The 17,730-nt window shown below is 44.2% G+C and overlaps 1 protein-coding gene across 2 annotated transcripts in view; it reads left to right on the top strand.

Annotated features, from left to right (window-relative positions):
- LOC148038226 (uncharacterized) overlaps positions 1-15,699 on the top strand; it is a 34,355-nt gene extending 18,656 nt beyond the window's left edge. For both annotated transcript variants that reach the window (XM_087670127.1, XM_087670135.1), the window contains exons 4-6: positions 13,605-13,819; positions 14,852-15,025; positions 15,150-15,699. In XM_087670127.1, the coding sequence (XP_087526253.1) occupies positions 13,605-13,819; positions 14,852-15,025; positions 15,150-15,236 (476 nt within the window). In that variant the 3' untranslated portion in view covers positions 15,237-15,699. The remainder of the gene's footprint in view (positions 1-13,604; positions 13,820-14,851; positions 15,026-15,149) is intronic.
- Positions 15,700-17,730: the final 2,031 nt, after the last annotated feature.

The raw sequence follows: 17,730 nt of genomic DNA, 5'->3' as shown, positions 1-17,730 counted from the left end.
TCACCCGGTTCTTTCAATGTTATCTTCAATGGCAGCTTCTGATAAGCTGGCCGGATTGTCTCTTCCTTGGGGCAGCACTTCATTAGCCAATCTTTGGCTGATGATAGCTTTATGATTTTGCGTGCAGACAAGGACAACATTCGCAAGGCATTAGATGTTTGGACACTCTTTGGTCATGCTTCGGGTCTTCGCATCAATGCCTTCAAATCAGCCATTCTCAGCTGCACGGAGTCGGATTTATAGTCATTGGGTTGGCAGGGTCAGGTTGTTCCCCGTGGCTCCATTGTCAGGCATCTTGGGTACCCGTTGGGTGTTGACGTTCGGCCAAAGCAGCTATTGGAGTGGATTTCACAGAAACTGACAGCTAAGTTTATGTATTGGAAGTCGCAAGTGTGGCCCTTTCATGTCCGCCTCAAAGTGGCGCAGACAATTATGCTGCCAATGCTCACATATTTCTTGCCATTGCTGCCCTGGACTCCTACTACTTGAAGGCTCTCACTCGCCCTATTCGTTTCATGTTATGGAAGAAGGATTCATTGCACGCAGGTATTTCGTGGATTTCGTGGTCACATACATGTACCCCCAAACGCTTGGGTGGTGGGGCTATTTTGGATGCTGAAACTCATATGCTGGCCCTTCGTTGGTCACTTTTTCGCGCTATGTGCGTGGATCATCACCCATGGACCATTATAGCCCGTTATTTTCTGGAGGACAGCGGGCTTCGACATGGCAATACACAAATTCGGGGCTCCTGTGGCATGTCCTTAATGCAGGCTCTCGGTTTTCCAGCCTCGCCTCTTCTTTATTATTGCATTTGGTTGGCTCCTGGAAAGTGGTGCTCCAAAAGGCGAGTTGGCATCCAGCGGAGGACCGCTTGCATGCTAACTCCTTTCAACTGGAATTGTTGGCAGTCTCAAGATTACTTTCATGGGAAGACAAACATGAGCTTGGACCAAAATTTAACCGCATGGCCCGCCTGGGTGTGACTTTAGTTGCAGACGCCACCCTTGCCAGTCATAATGTCTTCGCATCGTTTCGTACGGCCAGGAGACTTTTCAGAATCCCGCGTGGATACCATGACTTATGGGAGTAGCTTTTGCTGGTACTTCAGGGCAGGCAACCTTTTCTGGCCCTCCTTGGCAAGACTGGGACCTTGCAGGCCGGTTGAGTCTGGAAAAGGCCTTTGCTAATCAGGTGTATCATCTTCTGATGAAAGATCATCAATGGCTGGGTGTTAAAGCTAATTCTGTATGGGGTTTGCAGAAATCGCAGTCATGGTGGAAGGCAACGGTGATGGAGGGCTGGTTGAATAAGACACCGTTCAAATGCAAGGTCTTTCTTTGGCGGGTGATGATTGGTGGTCTTCCTCTTGCCTCGGCCCTTTCCAAGCGTCGAATCTCGAATGGCAATTGTTTCTTCTGTACCACTACTATGGAATCGGCCCGGCATCGATTTATTTCTTGCCCGTTGGCCAAGAAGATCTGGTCGCTCTTGTCACAGGTTTGGCGTACAGTGGTGGGGTCCTCGCTAACCCCTTTCGATTGGGTTTTTGTGTGACCAAAATACCCCACACCGCCACAGTTGCATATGAAGATCTTGTTTCATTTCTTCAGATTCTGGGGATGCTAGCACAATTGGACCACTCAGAATGCCTTTCTTTTTGATTCTGCCTCTAATGTACCGAAACACATTGCCGGGCTTAAAAGTCTCTTGCATTGGCAGATAGATCTCATTCGGCACTCGGACTTGCTCCCTCGGGAGGACTTCCTCACCTGGCATATGGCAATTTCCTCTGGGTCTTTGCCATCACTTGTGTAACTTTTGTGTGGCTTAGTACTAGGATCTTACACGTTGGCTTAGAGCCCTCGTGTATCTTGTAATCATGAAAACTTGTACCCTTTTTTCGTAATTAATACAATTACCTTTTACGAAAAAAAAAGAGAGAGGGGGGGGGGAGGGAGAGGCCACGAAGCATCATGATTTTGAAGGTGCCTTACAATTGACATGATTTCTGAGGCAAAAAGTGAGAAACCCTTTTGTGACATTTTTTGGAATCACAAAATCTTTTGTATGATAAAAAATGCCTTTAATTTGTAAGCAACTTTTCTTACAAGTTTTGTATTCTAAGAAATTAATTTCCATGCAACATGGTTATGACCATTATGATCAATGTTGCTAGCACCTATTTGGATGCCCAAGGATGTAACATGCAAGCTATGTTCCTTATGGGCACATGAGTGGAGCTAATAAGATTCGAACACATTTTTTGGTGGAGAAATCCTAAGGGGTTTTGCAACTCCAGTGATAGACTGCTGAGGAAAGGGTGTACGATGTTGCTTACCTAGTTGACATGCCTTATAGACCTCTCGAGATGGTTCTAGGCGTAGAAGAGCCTCAACCATCCCTTGATGTGATAGCTCTTAAAGAGAGCTGTAGCCAAGATGTCCTAAGTGAAAATGCCAAAGACGCTCAGAGTTCGTGGGCTCTCGTATAGTGACCAAAGCTTGGAAGTGATGGAACTTCGAATCATCGGCAGTTGGCTCAATAAGAAAGTGGGTCATGTGATAAAGGCTATTGGGTTGTGCCTTGTCGCGAGCAATCACTAAACCAGTCTAAGAGTCTAGGACCTTGATTGTGGTTGCCGTGAAGAAAACTGCTTGCCCCAACTGGCAAAGCTGCTGAACGAACAACAAGTTCGCCCCAAGTTGAGGGACATGATAGACATCATTCAACGAAGCGAGATTTGGACTCAGCTTAGTGGGAAAACTGATGCGACCTTGGGCCTGAATCGTGACCTTGGAGTTATTTCGAATATGGACACTCTCGGCTATAGGGGCTTAGGAAATAATAATGTTTGCTCTAGGAGTCATGTGATAGGTAGCTCCACTGCCCACAAGCTAAACATGTACTGATGTGCTTGATTGTGACGAGTGGGCCTTTGTAGGCATCTCATCAAGAGGCAACTTGCAAATGTGATCGAGACTTGTGCCGATGTCTTTGAGAGAGGATGAGACTGTTAGAGAGTAAGGATACAGTGCTAATGTGATTTGTAGCCACCAAGGACCAATCCTACAGCAGGTCACACTAGCTTGGAGCCCTCCAAGTGCAGTTGATAGCAGCCCAAGGTCCTTCTAGTGTAGTTGACAGCATACATGATTGGGCAATAGTCTTTTTGTGGTCCTAAGCTGCAAGTGATAACTTCCATGGTTGTTTGAGCAGGGCAGCATCAAATTTTCACTCTTTCTTGCGATGAAACTCTGAAATTTCTCTCTCTACAACACTCTCTCATCCTCCAGCTATCTCTCAAGTTATCTTAGCAAAATGCAGCCATCTGAGTCATTAGAGGTGGAGGTATTAGAAAATCTCTGTTGTAAACCTTAATTTACAGCAGAAATTAGGGTTTGATAGCCACTCAAGATGTGTGTTCAGAATTGAGGGCCTAGTACTTGAATTTCAGCAGCTGAAATTAAAGAATTTCAGGGAGATTTAGGAGGTCAGGTAGCCCATATCAGATTTGGGGCTTAATTTGTCTTTCAAGGAGCAAGGTGAAGGTCAAATCCCCAGGCAAATTAAGGGGAAAATTGGTTTTGGAGGCTTGCTAGTCATTTATGACAATAAGAGACACTTGGATTAGTGGAGAAGGTTGAAGAAACTTAAGTATATTCCATCTATTTGGAATACAAGTTAAAGAAATACCGCAAGGATGTCAAGTTTTGGGGCTGATAGGCTGTCCAATGTCCAAGATTAAGTGGTAACATTTACATTTTCAGTTTATTTAAATTTTATACCTGCTGTAATTAGTATCAAATCAAGTTATTTACCACCCTTTTCGAGGAAGGTTGGTTTCAAGATTCCATCATTGGGATTTATTAACTCCCTTGAATTGGTGGGCTTGAGGCATTTGATTGAAGGTTTTTACTTTAGTGTTGAAATTATATTCAGCTGAGCATCACAGCAAGGATGTCTTTAGATAATGAGATGGAATCAAGCAGCGATGATGCATCTCATTCGGAAAATGCACCTAATGGAGGGAAAATGAAATGCGTAATCTTGGAACAGGCTTACAACATGGACAGCAAGTTGGTAATGTTGGTTTGGACCAAAATCTGGTCCTCCTAGGCCTATAGAGGCTAATCATCGGTAAGAGGTAGAGGAATTTAATGACTAGTTTAAAGATCAGCTAAGGACAAGAACTGAAATGTTTGTGTAATTGGCAAATGTAATTGGTAGAGAAATAGTCTTCAAGAGCTTTGGGACAGCAAGATGCATTGAAGGAAGAGCCAGTACAGTAGCATGATGTTCCAAATGTGGGTATGAGCATAAGCAAATGATGCTAGTGGGGCAATTGATGCATATGCAAGGCCAACTTGGAAGTGCCAATCCAATGTTTGTTGGACAACATGGCATGCATGCAATGATGGGGCAGCCAGTTTACTTTGGTGGTGGCACTAGTTTCTATACTATGGTGGGCTAGGGATCGCATACGGAAATGTTTGGCACAATTTCTTATGATATGCAGCAACCAATGCTCGGTGTGCAAGGCCCAATGTATCCAGGTATGGTTGGTAATATGCATAATCCCATGTATAGCAATGTTATCAAGATACTTGGACACAAAGTGGCAAGTTTGGCAATGCATATATATAGCCTACTGTGTTTGGGACTCATGGTTTTGATGCTGGTCATGAAATTGCTTTGTATAGTATTGGTCATGAGGAAATATGTAGCTAGTAATGCTTGCATGAAGAAAAATACAACTATTAATGCATGCATTGAATGGGAAAATGTATCTTGGTATGGCTGGTGGTATGCAAATTCCTACGCACAATCACATTGTAGTCCAAAGTATGCAAACATGAATGTTTCCTAATGCATATGTTGCTCCTAGCATGTTAGGTACATATGAAGAGAAGGAGATAGTGTAAACGCAAAAAATCTGTGGTTTAGTATGTTGTATAAGAGTGTAGAAATACACAAGGGGGCAGAGGAAATATCTGGGTATGTCTCTGACTTGATGACCTCGATCTTCGTTAGCCCGAGCATAGTCTGTCTCAGGCAACAGATCTCAAGATCAGAATCTGAAATCACTGAATAATGTGTCAACAATGTGTTGGAGGACCCCTATACAAAGCATAAATAAAAGGCATAAAATAAACAGGTCAGCTGCATTAAATGCAGCCAATTGCAATAAAATAATGCCTAAAAAACAGTCCGGCTGTACTACAGGATGCCACATGGCACCTACGCAGTCTGCAGTTTGTCCAAGGGATGACTCAAATGCTAACACCCCCTCTCAGATCCTGGACGAGGCATCAAACTGAGGGATTTGGAAAGCTGCCGAAGAAGAGCTTGGGGAAGCGCCTTCGTAAACAAATCTGCAAGATTATCCTCCGTCTTGCAATACTCCACATCAATGGTTCCATCCAGAAGCTTCTCCCGAATTAAGTGATACTGGATCTCAATGTGCTTTGTCCGGGCATGGAATACTGGATTCCGTACCAAGACAATGCAACTCTCATTGTCACACCACAGAAGGGTAGGACGAGTCTAGGGGCAGCTAAGCTTCTCCAACAATCTCCGAAGCCACACAACCTCACTTGTGGTGGAAGACGTAGCCCGATACTTTGCCTCAGTAGAAGAAAGGGCTACCGTGGACTGCTTCTTGCTACTCCAAGAGAACACCTGTACCCAAGATAAAACAGTAGCCTGTAGTAAACCGTTGGTGGTCCACATCGCCAGCCCAATCCGAGTCACTGAAACTTGCAAGAACCAGATCTGAAGCACCTATACCTGCAGGATAAGAAATCCCTAAGTCAGAGGTTCCCCTCAAATATCGAAGAATCCTCAGGGCAGTCTGCCAATGCACCTGTTTGGGTTCCGTCATGAACCCTGCCAAAAGACCTACAGCAAAACAAAGATCAACATAAGTGTTGAGAAGCTAAATCAAGGATCGAATCAACTGACAGTAGCGTGAAGCATCCATCACAGGAGAATGCGAGTGTCAAGTGGCCTTCCAATTCGGATCCATAGGAGTAGTAATGGGCCGACAAACCTCCATCTCAAAAGTCACAAAGAGCTCTTGAATGTACCTCTGCTGAGAGATGAAAATCCCCCTTTGAGACTGATAAATCTTGTGACCCAAGAAGAAATGAAGAAGCTCCAAATCCGTCATCTCGAATGTCCTATGTAAAGCTGTCTTAGTCTCTCGGACCTTCTGTGCATGATCCCTTGTCAAAATCAAATCATCAACGTACAACACAAACAACACTCGACCAACCTCGAGAGTGTGTACATAAAGTTGCGGATCGGCCTTGGAGGGCCGATATCCCAACTTTGACTGAAGAAACGAGTCAATCTTTTCGTTCCATGTATGCGGAGCCTACTTGAGGCCAAGGCCTTCTTTAACCTATAAACTGGCCCATCCAAGGATCCAAAGCCAGGAGGTTGCTCAACATAGATCTCCTTCTGCAAGTCACCATTCAGAAAGGCTGACTTCACATCCAACTGATAAACATGCCATCTCCTACTCGAATAGTCGCCATATGAGCAGTGGAGGCAAAAGTATCATGGAAATCAATGCCTGGGCGCTGAGCAAAACCTTTAGCAATAAGGCGAGCCCTGTGCTTGTCCAAAGAACCATCGCTAAAGTACTTGGTCTTGAAGACCCACCTGACACCTATCACCTTCTTGTGAGAGGGACGAGGCACAAGAGACCAAGTGCCATTCCTCTCAATAGCCTCCGACTCGGCTTCCATGGCCTTCCGCCAATGATCAGACTGCAAAGTCTCCTTCATTGAGGTAGGCTCTTGATCTTGCATAACACGGGTCAGTAAACAATAGTTGGAGTAGACAAGCTTGGAAGAATGTGCCTGGTTCCTCCGTGACCTCCGTGGTCCATCGTGCCGTTCCCACTGCTCAGGGACCCCCTTGATCCTTGAATCTCGGAGTGTGTCACGGGCCCAACGAGGAGGAGGACCAACCTCTTCCCGTCGCTCTCCATGTGCTAAAGATTCAGGAACATCTACCGGCGAAAGCTCCTCGAGGGAGGCCGGTGGAAGAGAAGACTCTGAATCCAAAGAAGAATCTCCATCAAGAGGCTCTGGCTCCAAAGGAATTGTCTCGGGAGTCCAACTCTCCCCTGGATCTCCAAGGACGGCGTGATCCTCACCCCCCTCTGTGGCCGGTACTTCCACGAACCGCACATCTCGGCTGGCGTAGACATGCCGCTTAATGGGATCAAACAAACGATAACCTTGGTATTGGGAGCTATAGCCAACAAAAACTTGTCGTCAGGAAGCCGCCTCGAACTTATCACGTTGCGTCTTCGGAATGTGTACATAAGTGTCATACCCAAAGATCTTGAAATAAGAGACATTAGGCTTAGTCCCGAAGTAAGCCTCAAAAGGTGTTATCCTGTCAACGGCCGAAGTGGGAGATCGATTAAGGATGTGAATTGTGGTAGCCACTGCCTCGGCCCATAGAAACTGAGGTGTCTGTCGGTACTCTATCATGGTGCGTGCCATCTCGATCACGCTTTGGTTCTTCTGCTCCAAAATGCCATTCTCTTGGGGAGTGTTGATGTTAGCCAACTCCTGGTGAATGCCCCTATTTGCACAAAAACGAGCAAACTCATTAGACAAATTCACATCCCTTGCTTGAACTCAAGGTCTTCAGTCGCCGGCCAGAACTGTTCTCCTCAAAGAGAAGCCAATCCTTGAAATGAGAGAAAGCCTCTGACTTCAAAGTCGAGAAATAAGCCCAAGACATCCTGTTGTAGTCATCTACGATCAACATGAAGTACAAGCTCCCCTTCAGGGACTTGGTTCTCATTAGGCCACAAAGATCCGTAGATACAAGCTCCATGGGTGAAGTAGACCTCCTAGAAGCTTTGTTGGGAATCGCATCCCGATGCAGTTCTCCAAGAATGCAGGAGACACATGGCTTATGGCTCACCACTATGTCTGGCACGCCTCGGACAAATGACCCTCACGACGCCTTCCGAAGGTACTTGTAGTTTAGGTGGCCTAACCAAGCATGCCATAGCTTGGATTGTGTCTGAGAAGTAAGAAGAAGAGAGGTAAGAGCTGAAGAAGACTTCAATTTGTAGACTCCATTCTCCTCATACCTTGCAGAGAGAACCTTCCTGGATCCACAATCAAGGACTCGAACAGTATGACCGTCAAACTCCACAAAGAGGCCAAGAGCACAAATCTTATGAACCCAAAGTAAATGATACCCCAATCTTGGCACATGCAACACCTCAGAGGTGTGGGTACCACCACGTCCATTTAGAATAAGCTGCATCCACCCTGCGCAGCAATAGACACAGAAGAGCTATCTCCAATGAGAATCTGCCCACGCGAAGGTCCCAAATGGGCAACACCAATGGAAGGAGTCACGTGTTGTGAGGCACCACTGTCCACAATCCACTCTTGAGCTTGGGGAGCTGTCATCATAGCATCAAAAGTTATTGGTGTAGAGTCCTCAATGATTGCCGAGTGTAGAAAAGCAACTGATGAGGGTGTAGCCACCGCCCCACAGTCCTTTGTGTCCTCCTTCTTGGTATCCTTCTTGTCTTTGTCAGGGCAATCCTTCTTCCAGTTGACTGATCTTACCACAAATATGGCAAGTCAATTCCTTGTCCTTGTCCTTCTTGGATTTGTTGTCCTCCTCCTTCTTTTGGTCCTTCCCCTTCTTCTAAGAGGCTTGACCAACCAATGCCTCCGATTTGGAAGCATTTTGTTCCTTCAATTGTTCCTCTTGGTCCAAGACCATAGGAACTCTTCCCACTGAAGAGTCGACTCCCGCCTTGAAACAATAAGAGCGGAATAAAAAGTACCGAATCGTGGCGGCAACTGGGATAGTAAAGTGATCCCATGTCTTCGGAGGAAATAGGCTTCCCCGCATTTTGAACCTGCATCTGAAGCTGCCGAAGTTTGTTGATGTGTTCACGAAGCGAAGAAGGCTTATTCACGGACACAGTCCGCATCTGTACCTCCAAAGAAATCCTCTTTATCAGGGTCATCTGGTTGTACATCTGATTGAGCTCTAGCCATATCTCACGAGCCACCGTCAAGTGCTCGATGTGAGCTATCACGGCTGTGGTGCAAGATAGAAACAGAAAAGATCGAATCCTGGCATTCGGTTTGTCCCAATGAGACTGGGCCTTGGTCAGCTTCGCATGAGCATTGAAAGAGAGTTTGGACTCATCCCTCACCGAGGGCCTGTTAATCTCCTTCATCACCAGTTCCGCCAAATCATAAGACTCTAAAATGACCAGCATCATCACCCGCCAGATGTGGTAATTGCCACCATCAAGCTTTTGATCCGTTGGAAGAGCTGGTAGGACAGGCACCTTCTTGTCCATGATGGCCTGGAACTCCAAATCAGTCTTTGTAGACATGTTAACCTACAATACCTACACAAACGCAAAAGCAGCCCCCTCCGACTGTGAAAACACAGCCTTCTCGGATTGATTCCTCCGCTGCCCAAACGTTCTTCACTCGCTGGAGGCGACGAAAAGGTAAAATCTGCACTGGAAGGCCTCAACGTAGCCTTCCTCCCATTCGAACAGCAATAACCTGCAGCAAACTCACCGATTAGACTCCTTTCCCGCCCACACTCACTTCTGCCTTGATCCGATGCGCAGCCCTCCCGCTCGCCCTCGAATCCTGGAAACGCAGCCTTGTGTCACGCTGAAATCTCCTCTTCAGATAGGTTCAGTCCTCAGTCAGTCCATCTTCATCGCTCTGATACCATGTCAGAGTGCAGCGATGTGGAAGCGTAGGACAAAGACTGAGAGAGAGTGAACATAGAGAGAAGAGAGAGAGAGAGAAAAGGAGTCGGTGTAAACGCAGAAAATCTGCTGTGTAGTATGCTGTTTAAGAGTGCAGAAATACACAAGGGGGCAAAGGAAATATTTGCGTATGTCTCCGACTTGATGACCTCGATCTCCATCAGCCCGAGCACAGTCTGTCTCAGCCAATAGATCTCAAGATCAGAATCTGAAATCACTGAATAATGTGTCAACAATGTGTTGGAGGACTGCTATATAAAGCAGAAATAAAAGGCATAAAATAAACAGGTCGATTGCATTAAATGCAGCCAATTGCAATAAAATAATGCCTAAAAAACAGTCCAACTGCACTGCAGGCTGCCACATGGCACCTGCGCAGTCTGCAGCCTGTCTAGGGGATGACTCAAATGCAAACACCTCCCTCCTACTGCGTTCTGTCCCATCAGCCATCATCAATGATGAGATTGCCGCCCTCTTGCTTACAGGCAACGGATGGTTGTGCTCTTCCTACTCCAAGCGGCCCTTCTACTGCTGTGTTTGCAGCCTTTTGCTGCCGCCCCCATCATCATGCATCATTCTTTGCGGTTGCCTTTGTTCCTTCACACTTTGGTGATTAGTGTTTGGTATTTTCCACACTTTGTACTCCGATCGGTGGTCACAATACTTAGGATTTGTCTCGGTGGACATCACTCTTTGACATTGCATTGCTTTGCCCTTTGGCATTCTGTACACTCTTATATTCATTTATAACATTCATTCACTTTAAAGTTTCTTCTCTTTGAGTTTTGAGTTTTTGCGTCCTTCAGGGTTTGCGTTTTGCTTGTCTCTGTTTAAGTCTTTGTGTTTCAGTCTTGGTCGTACATGCTGTGTTTTCTCAGTGTAAACCTCAGCATATCTTCACACTAGTCACCATGAGCCAATATGCATATAGTATGGTTTGTGCCTAGCTTGTGAAACTATATATTTGCAAGGTTGTTGATATATATCGAATACATGTAATATACATTTGGATGTGATGTACATTTGTGAGGCATGTATGGAATACATGCATGGTATGCAGTGTATATTTACAGGTGATACAAAAGTTGCATAAGTTACATGTGGTTTGTAGCTGCTGTGTGCTTTACATTACTATCATGTGGTATATCATCGCTACGAGGTGTTGTTTATGCAGAGTTTATGCATTGCAATGCCTTGGTGGTTAGAACAATGTTGGGTTTTTGCATGTGGATGCATCTCTTATGGTTTTGACAGTGGTTATGATTCATATGTATGGATTGTAACTAGTTTAAGTGATTGGTATTTCACATGGGCATGAGCACAGTTGAGCAATAGGTGCACATGTTGTTTGACTATGATGCCAATATGTATTTCCAGTAGGGCAATGGATGCTTTGACACATTTTAGTGCAATTGAGGATGATTGCAAGGGTTTCAAGGGGATGGATATGAAATTTTATTACTTTGCTTAGGATTTGATTAAAAGTTAATCAAATGTGTTCATGGGACTTGCACATGTGAGGCACAAGTTAATTATTCCATAGTGTGTGATCTAGGATTTTGAAATATCAGTTGGTGTCAAAGATAAAATTTATAATGAGTTATGTTTGATAGGTTTCAGGTGGTGAGTTATGTTTGATAGATACTAGGTGGTACGTGGTGTCAGATTTTGACCTAGATGAATTTAATGGTCACTTATGTCAGTGGTGACATTAGAGACTAGGGTTTAATTAATTAATTAATGCCGCTCTAAGGGCTAACAACTACTCAAGGATACTTGGAAGATGAATTGGTCTAGCCAATTTAATTATTAGTTGATGGAATTATATTTTTTGGGCATTAGAATAATGATTAAATTAATTTTTAAAATTTTAATTTAATAAGCTAGATAATGTTGGAAAATGGGATTAGAAGGTTACCACTTGGCAAAACTTGCCCATGTAAGTGAGGAAAACGTTTTTGGGGGTTGGTGGAAGTCTATTCTAGCCATTGTAAGAGAGGAGGCTGTTAGAGAGCAAGGAGATGTTGTTGATGTGATTTGCAGCCACCAAGGGCCAGTCCTACAGCAGGTGACAGCAGTTTGGAGCTCTGCAGGTGCAAGTGACAGTAGCCCAAGGTCCTTCTGGTGCAAGTGATAGCACGCAAGACTGGGCAGTAGACTTTCTGGTAGTCCTAAGTTGTAGATGACAATTCTCATGGTGGTTTGAGCAAGGCAGCAATAGTCTTTCAGCCTTTCTTGCAATAAAACTCTGAAATTTCTCTCTGTAAAGCGTTCTCTCTCAGCCTCCAGTCATCTCTCAAGCTATCTTAGCAATATCTGACCATTTTAGGCATGAGAGGTAGAGATACAAGTTAAAGAAATGTCGCAAGGGGTGCCAAGTTTTGGGGCCAATAGGTCGTCCAATGTCCAAGATTAAGTGGTAATATTTGCATTTTCAGTTTATGTGAATTTTACACTTGTTATAATTAGTGTTGAATCAGGTTATTTACCATCCTTTCTGAGGAGGAAGGCTGGTTTCACCCACCATCTATTAGTTTATTAATATGCAATGTGAATAGACTTCATGATAAAGTCTTGATGAATAGACTTCATGTTAAAGTCTCGATAAAGCCTTTTAAAAAACAAACAATAGTGTAAAAAACATATAAAAGCCATTGATATTGCCAATGCAGCTGTGATTGTAAAGGATTACTGCGATGAGCATCTAAAGTATCCATAGAGGTGAAATGATTGAACTCCCAATAATGCATGGTTCCTCTTTGTCCAAACTGTCCTCAAAGCCAAGAAGAGTTTGCCAAATCCTCATGCAAGAAATCTGGCATGCAAGTGCTGAAAGTGTATCCAATAATAAAGCTTCAGGTTATGTCTATTGTATGTATAGAATTGCCATGTGCTTGGTTTTGGGTATTCAGTTGTGCTTCCAGTGTTGACTTCTTATCAAATACTTCTGAATGGGGAATTCCAAAGGAGATATTGCACACCGTCTAAAGCATATGAATATCTCAAACATTGAGATTAGCCAATGCAGTGCCCCACTGGTAGCATGCATTTCTAAACAATCTGTTTTAAAAAGCTAGTTTCTGCTCCTCTGGTAGCACTCAAGTCCTAAACAATATATTTTACCAAGTTTTGCTAGATTTTTGTGTCCACCATTATAGTGGCTTGTCCAAATGTGAAATAGCATTAGAACACTTTCTATTGGATAGAAGGTGGAAGTAAGATGTGCGTGTAAACCTTGATGGGTGACACTGGATATATAGAAAGAACATGACATTGTGGGCTGTTGTTGCACTCCAAAAAAATGCAGGTAAGGTATCCGTGAGATTTTTTGATACCTCAATATTTATTATGTCAAACATATTATATCCCTTAGCAAACCAGTTGTCTTGTCTTGATCCATGTTTTGTAACATGCGGGAAATTCAAAGTCTTGTTGGAACAGGAAAGAGGAACAATGTGACATGTTCCTATGAGTCAAAAAATCCTTAATCAAGTCTGGATGCTCTGATGTGAGGCAGGGAGGTCCAATGCCTTTTTTTTTGTTTCTATCTGGTTAATCTCTGTAGAGTTTACATCAGCACCCATGCCGAATGGCACATGGGATCTGGTTAGTGTATGACATTCTAATACCGCATGGAAGCTGTTCAGATATAGGTGAAACTCATGATAAAGTTAAGATTGTGGTTGTTATTTCGTATGTATGGAAATGATAGCATCAGAATTTCAAGCTTTGAATGATCTGGCTTTTTATGGTGGCAAGTCATAATCGGTTAAGTTGAATCCCTCTTCTTGGATGTGGCATTTGTCAGGTGAAAGTCCAGCAGCTCCTGCAGAAGCAGGGGAGAACCCTGATCCAAAGGCAACCTTACTGTGCCATAATACCGAGTGGGTTGATGTATTTGTACAAGAAATGCTAAGTGCATCCAATTTAGATGATGCTAGGGATCGTGCAGCAAGGGCCTTGCAAGCTTTTGAGAAGACTGTGATGGCTACTGCTGGATCGATGTTTGAGGAGATGCAAAAGGTACTTGATAATGACATCTCTAGTGCTAAAAGAACATGCTTCTCACCTGAACAGAATGTGGCTACACTTTGAGGAATCACTAATGCCATTCATGGAAACAAGCACACTTGATTTGTTGTTGTCAATAGGGAACTTTATCGGTAGGATCCAGAAAAGGGGCAGGTATTGCTTGAAGAGATGCTGAGATAGTAACACAAGTGGTAGCTTATGGAAAGGGGGCTGTATGTGTGTAGTGGATGTATATATGAAGTCGTCTGTTGTTGATTTATCATGTTTTGAGGCCATTCATCAAAATTAGCACAATTGACCTGAGGTTGTTGCCAATAAGGTACTTGTATCTGCAGGATCCAGAAAAGGGGCTGGTATTGCTTGAAGAGAGGCTAGGATAGCAACATGGGTGGTAGTTTATGGAAAGGTGGGTGTAGTGTGTACTGGATGTATGCATTAAGGGGGGCTATTTTGAACTGTATTATGAAATTTTTTGAAATCTAAAGCAAGTAAGTTTCCCTGGAACCTTAATGTTTGATTTCTCACATATTATTGGTTTGATCAAGTTTGATAATGCATTATATGCTTCTATTGTCTGCCCATGTGAATGCCCAAGTGTAAGATGGAATCAAATCAGGATAATGAAAAGTTAGGCATGTGATCAGATTATTACAACATGAGAATGAGTTGTGAAGATTAATTGTTTAGGGAAAGGGCAGCACTGCAAGAGACTTGTGCAGGCAGTTAAGAGCAATGTGGCTTCCATGTCAAGCCTTCCTAATGATATTGAGAACATCTCATTATGGTAAGAACACAAATTGCATATGGGAAATTAAACATATGGGGAAAGTCAGTGGAGGAAAAAGCGGGAGAATAATGACAGTAGGATAAAGAGCAGGGTCAGGGCAGCAAACAAGAGTATTGATCTTAAATATGCTAGATAAATAGTGAGATGCTGGCAAGTGCCTTTGTATGACTTGATGGTTGACCTAAAATGGAAATTCAGAAAGTCCGCATGCTCAAGGCATTCTATTTTGCTGACAGGACAATGGGCTGCTGAAAGAACAGCTTGGAGTGTTGCTTCGAGACAATCAAATACTTAAACGCGCTGTCACTATCCAGCATGATAGACAAGTGGAGCATGAGAGTTGTGCAAAAGAAATTCAGGAGCTGAAACAAATGATTACTCAATATCAAGAACAAATCCGAAACTTGGAGGTAAGTCTGCTTGTATCCTGGTTAATTGTATGAGTCTCACTGCTTTTATCATTGTAGATAGGCTCTAGTCTGTCTTTTATGTGTACTACAAAATAAAAAGGCTGTTTTCTTCATTTCAAAACAGCTTAGCAACTATGCTCTGAACCTGCATCTCCGTAAAGCACAAGAAGGGACATCAATGCCAGGGCATTTCCACCCTGATGTGTTTTAAAGGTTTAATTCGAAAGCCTGAAGACCAAGGTCAGCAAAGTTTCAAAGCATCCACACGAATTTTTTGCATCCTACAAAAGGTGGTGTAACAGGGTCTGACGAGATCTCAATGGTTCATGACACAAATTGGATTACTTTGATCAAGTAAATTTGGCAAAGAGCCAAGTTGCTTTCATGGATCAGTTAGATGGCTTGAGCTGGGTAAGGCGCATGCTTTAGATGAAGTGGTCGTGAAATTTCTAGATACTTCTGAGATTTCTTTTTCTATAGCAGCAGTCTTGGTGCTTCAGAACTGCTTGTGACCATCAAATATATTAAGATTTGTAAGTATGCCTGTGAAATCTTCTGCAAAAGATTTGATGAAGTTGGATATGAGGGCTCCACTTCTTGTCAAAGCGTTGCATTGGAAGTCTATTCTGCAAAAGTTAATCCCAAGCAATCAAAGTTTTGCGACTTTGGAACTATGTGCCGCAGTCTTGTCATGACTTATGCGGAATGTTTAAAGATTGTTTTGAGGGTTTTAATTAAAGTATGGAGGGATGGTAGGAGAAATGGCTGTGTCTTTATGGAAGAACGACAATGGCAGGCTGCCCCACCACCAGCTGCATTAGGTGGTGTACGGGGTGTTTTTAAGAGAGGAATCAATGCATGCAATATGGAGTTGTCTCCATATTCCAAAAGCTGATTGCCATCTTGCCCAAAGGCATATCTCAATGGAGTAGCTGCACATTATACAATCATTCCATGATTCTGCTTTGGTAGAGCTCTAGTTGTTTCGTGGCATGCTTTTTCTTGTCCATCTCAAGATAGGGTGTGAAGCTTGCAAATATTATCTTGTTTTCTTGTTTTGTGTATTAGATCATGCTATGGAATCTTAGGTGATGTATGACTCATTTGCCCAATTGCAAGGCCTTGGCAAGGGCTTTTTAAAGGCATTTTTTGCCAATGAATGGGTGTCTGGCAATTGCTTATGATTAAGATTATGCTCTCTCAGTCAATCTCTTGCGAATCCACAGGATCAGAGGCAACCTGCGCATAGGAACGTTCCTGAGGACCCATTGGCTCGTCAGAAGTATGCTTGGAGCGTTTGCCCGCAGGCGGCAGTTCAGAACCCGGAGGCATCTCCTCTGTGCACGGCACCATATCCTCCGGCTCCTCTGTATCGGAATCGGGGCCAAGGGCTGCCATCGTCCGGTCTAGAAAATCCATATCCAGGCCAGCCATACTGCTGTCTTCTCTCTGAAGAAGTTGTCAGGCGGCCATCGTCAGATGGGTCTCCAGGCAGCACGTAGGTCTAGGCGATCCTCTCTCTCACTCGGTTGCCTTAGCTCTGCACGCGGACGTAAAGCAGGGGACCACGGGCGAACAGGCGTGCACTCGTTCAGGCGTCTCTCTCTCTCTCTCTATCTCTCTCTCTCGCTCGCTCTGCAGGTCCTGCAGACCTGCAAAATCAGGAGACCGTCCGACTGGAGCAATAGGACTGCAACGAGGCTCCTGTGCTGAACCGGTCGGACGCGAGCAAGTGAATCCCTGATCAACATGGCGTGTGAACGCAGGCGAGTAGTTGAGGGCACAGATCCAGGCGACTGTGCAGCGTCCGAGGGGAGACGTCAGGCAAGACTCCACGCAGTAGGGTAGAGTCACATCGCAGAGGGAGATCGGGTCGCGACCTGATGGCCACAGCAGACGACGCGAGGGCAGCAAAGAAAAGAGGGACGACGCAGACCTGGCAGGCACGGACGTCGACGGCGAATTCTGAGCCTCCACAGGTAGGCGCCCGCGTGCAGGATGATGGTCGCAGGCAAAAAACGATGGCGCAGGCGATTTAGGGCATCCTCTGACGGCGCAAGGATAGGACATCGTCGATCTTCACGCTCGCCATTCTCTCTCTCTCTCTCTCTCTCTCTCTCTCCCCGTTTCACATTTTATCCCCCTTTCTCCTTTCCCATAAAGGTCTATAGCATGTATTGGCTTGGGATGCTTTCTAGGTACGCTTCCCCTTCTCTATGGTGCAAGGGCAGCTCCTAAAAGTGATGGTTAAAGCTAATGTGCCAAGACTTTCTTAGCGGTCTTGGCATCGTTGTTGAAGCCAAATTGAGAGTTGAGCCCATGAGGAGAATAGTGGTGGTAGCGAATTTGTGAAACATCGAAACACGAGAGTATGATTTTGAAGCTCTCTTGTCAAAGTGCCTACATAGTGGAGCTATTGGCAATAGAGGTAGCTACAGTTATAAGAGATTGAGAGAGAAGAATCAAAGCACAAGATGTTGGCATTAGAAAGGAGGTAGATAAGTAAGATATGACAATATCTTTTTAGTAGTTAATGTAGCTACATTGTAAAAGAAGATTGTTTGCGTGCACATTTTCAAGGTTCTACTGTGGATGGCATGAAGGAATATAGGAGGAACTAGAGAGTAAAAAATGGGTAAGGATCTTCATAGTCATACAAGCTATAGACCAAATCCAGATCAATATGAGAAATTAAAGGGTTTGAG

This window comes from Lygodium microphyllum, chromosome 3, assembly GCF_053477565.2.
Source record: "Lygodium microphyllum isolate KBCC chromosome 3, Lygodium_microphyllum_v1.1.10, whole genome shotgun sequence".
NCBI classification, from domain to species: Eukaryota; Viridiplantae; Streptophyta; class Polypodiopsida; order Schizaeales; family Lygodiaceae; genus Lygodium; species Lygodium microphyllum.
The sequence above is the reverse complement of the archived record's forward strand: the minus strand, read 5'-3'. Positions and strand labels throughout refer to the sequence as shown.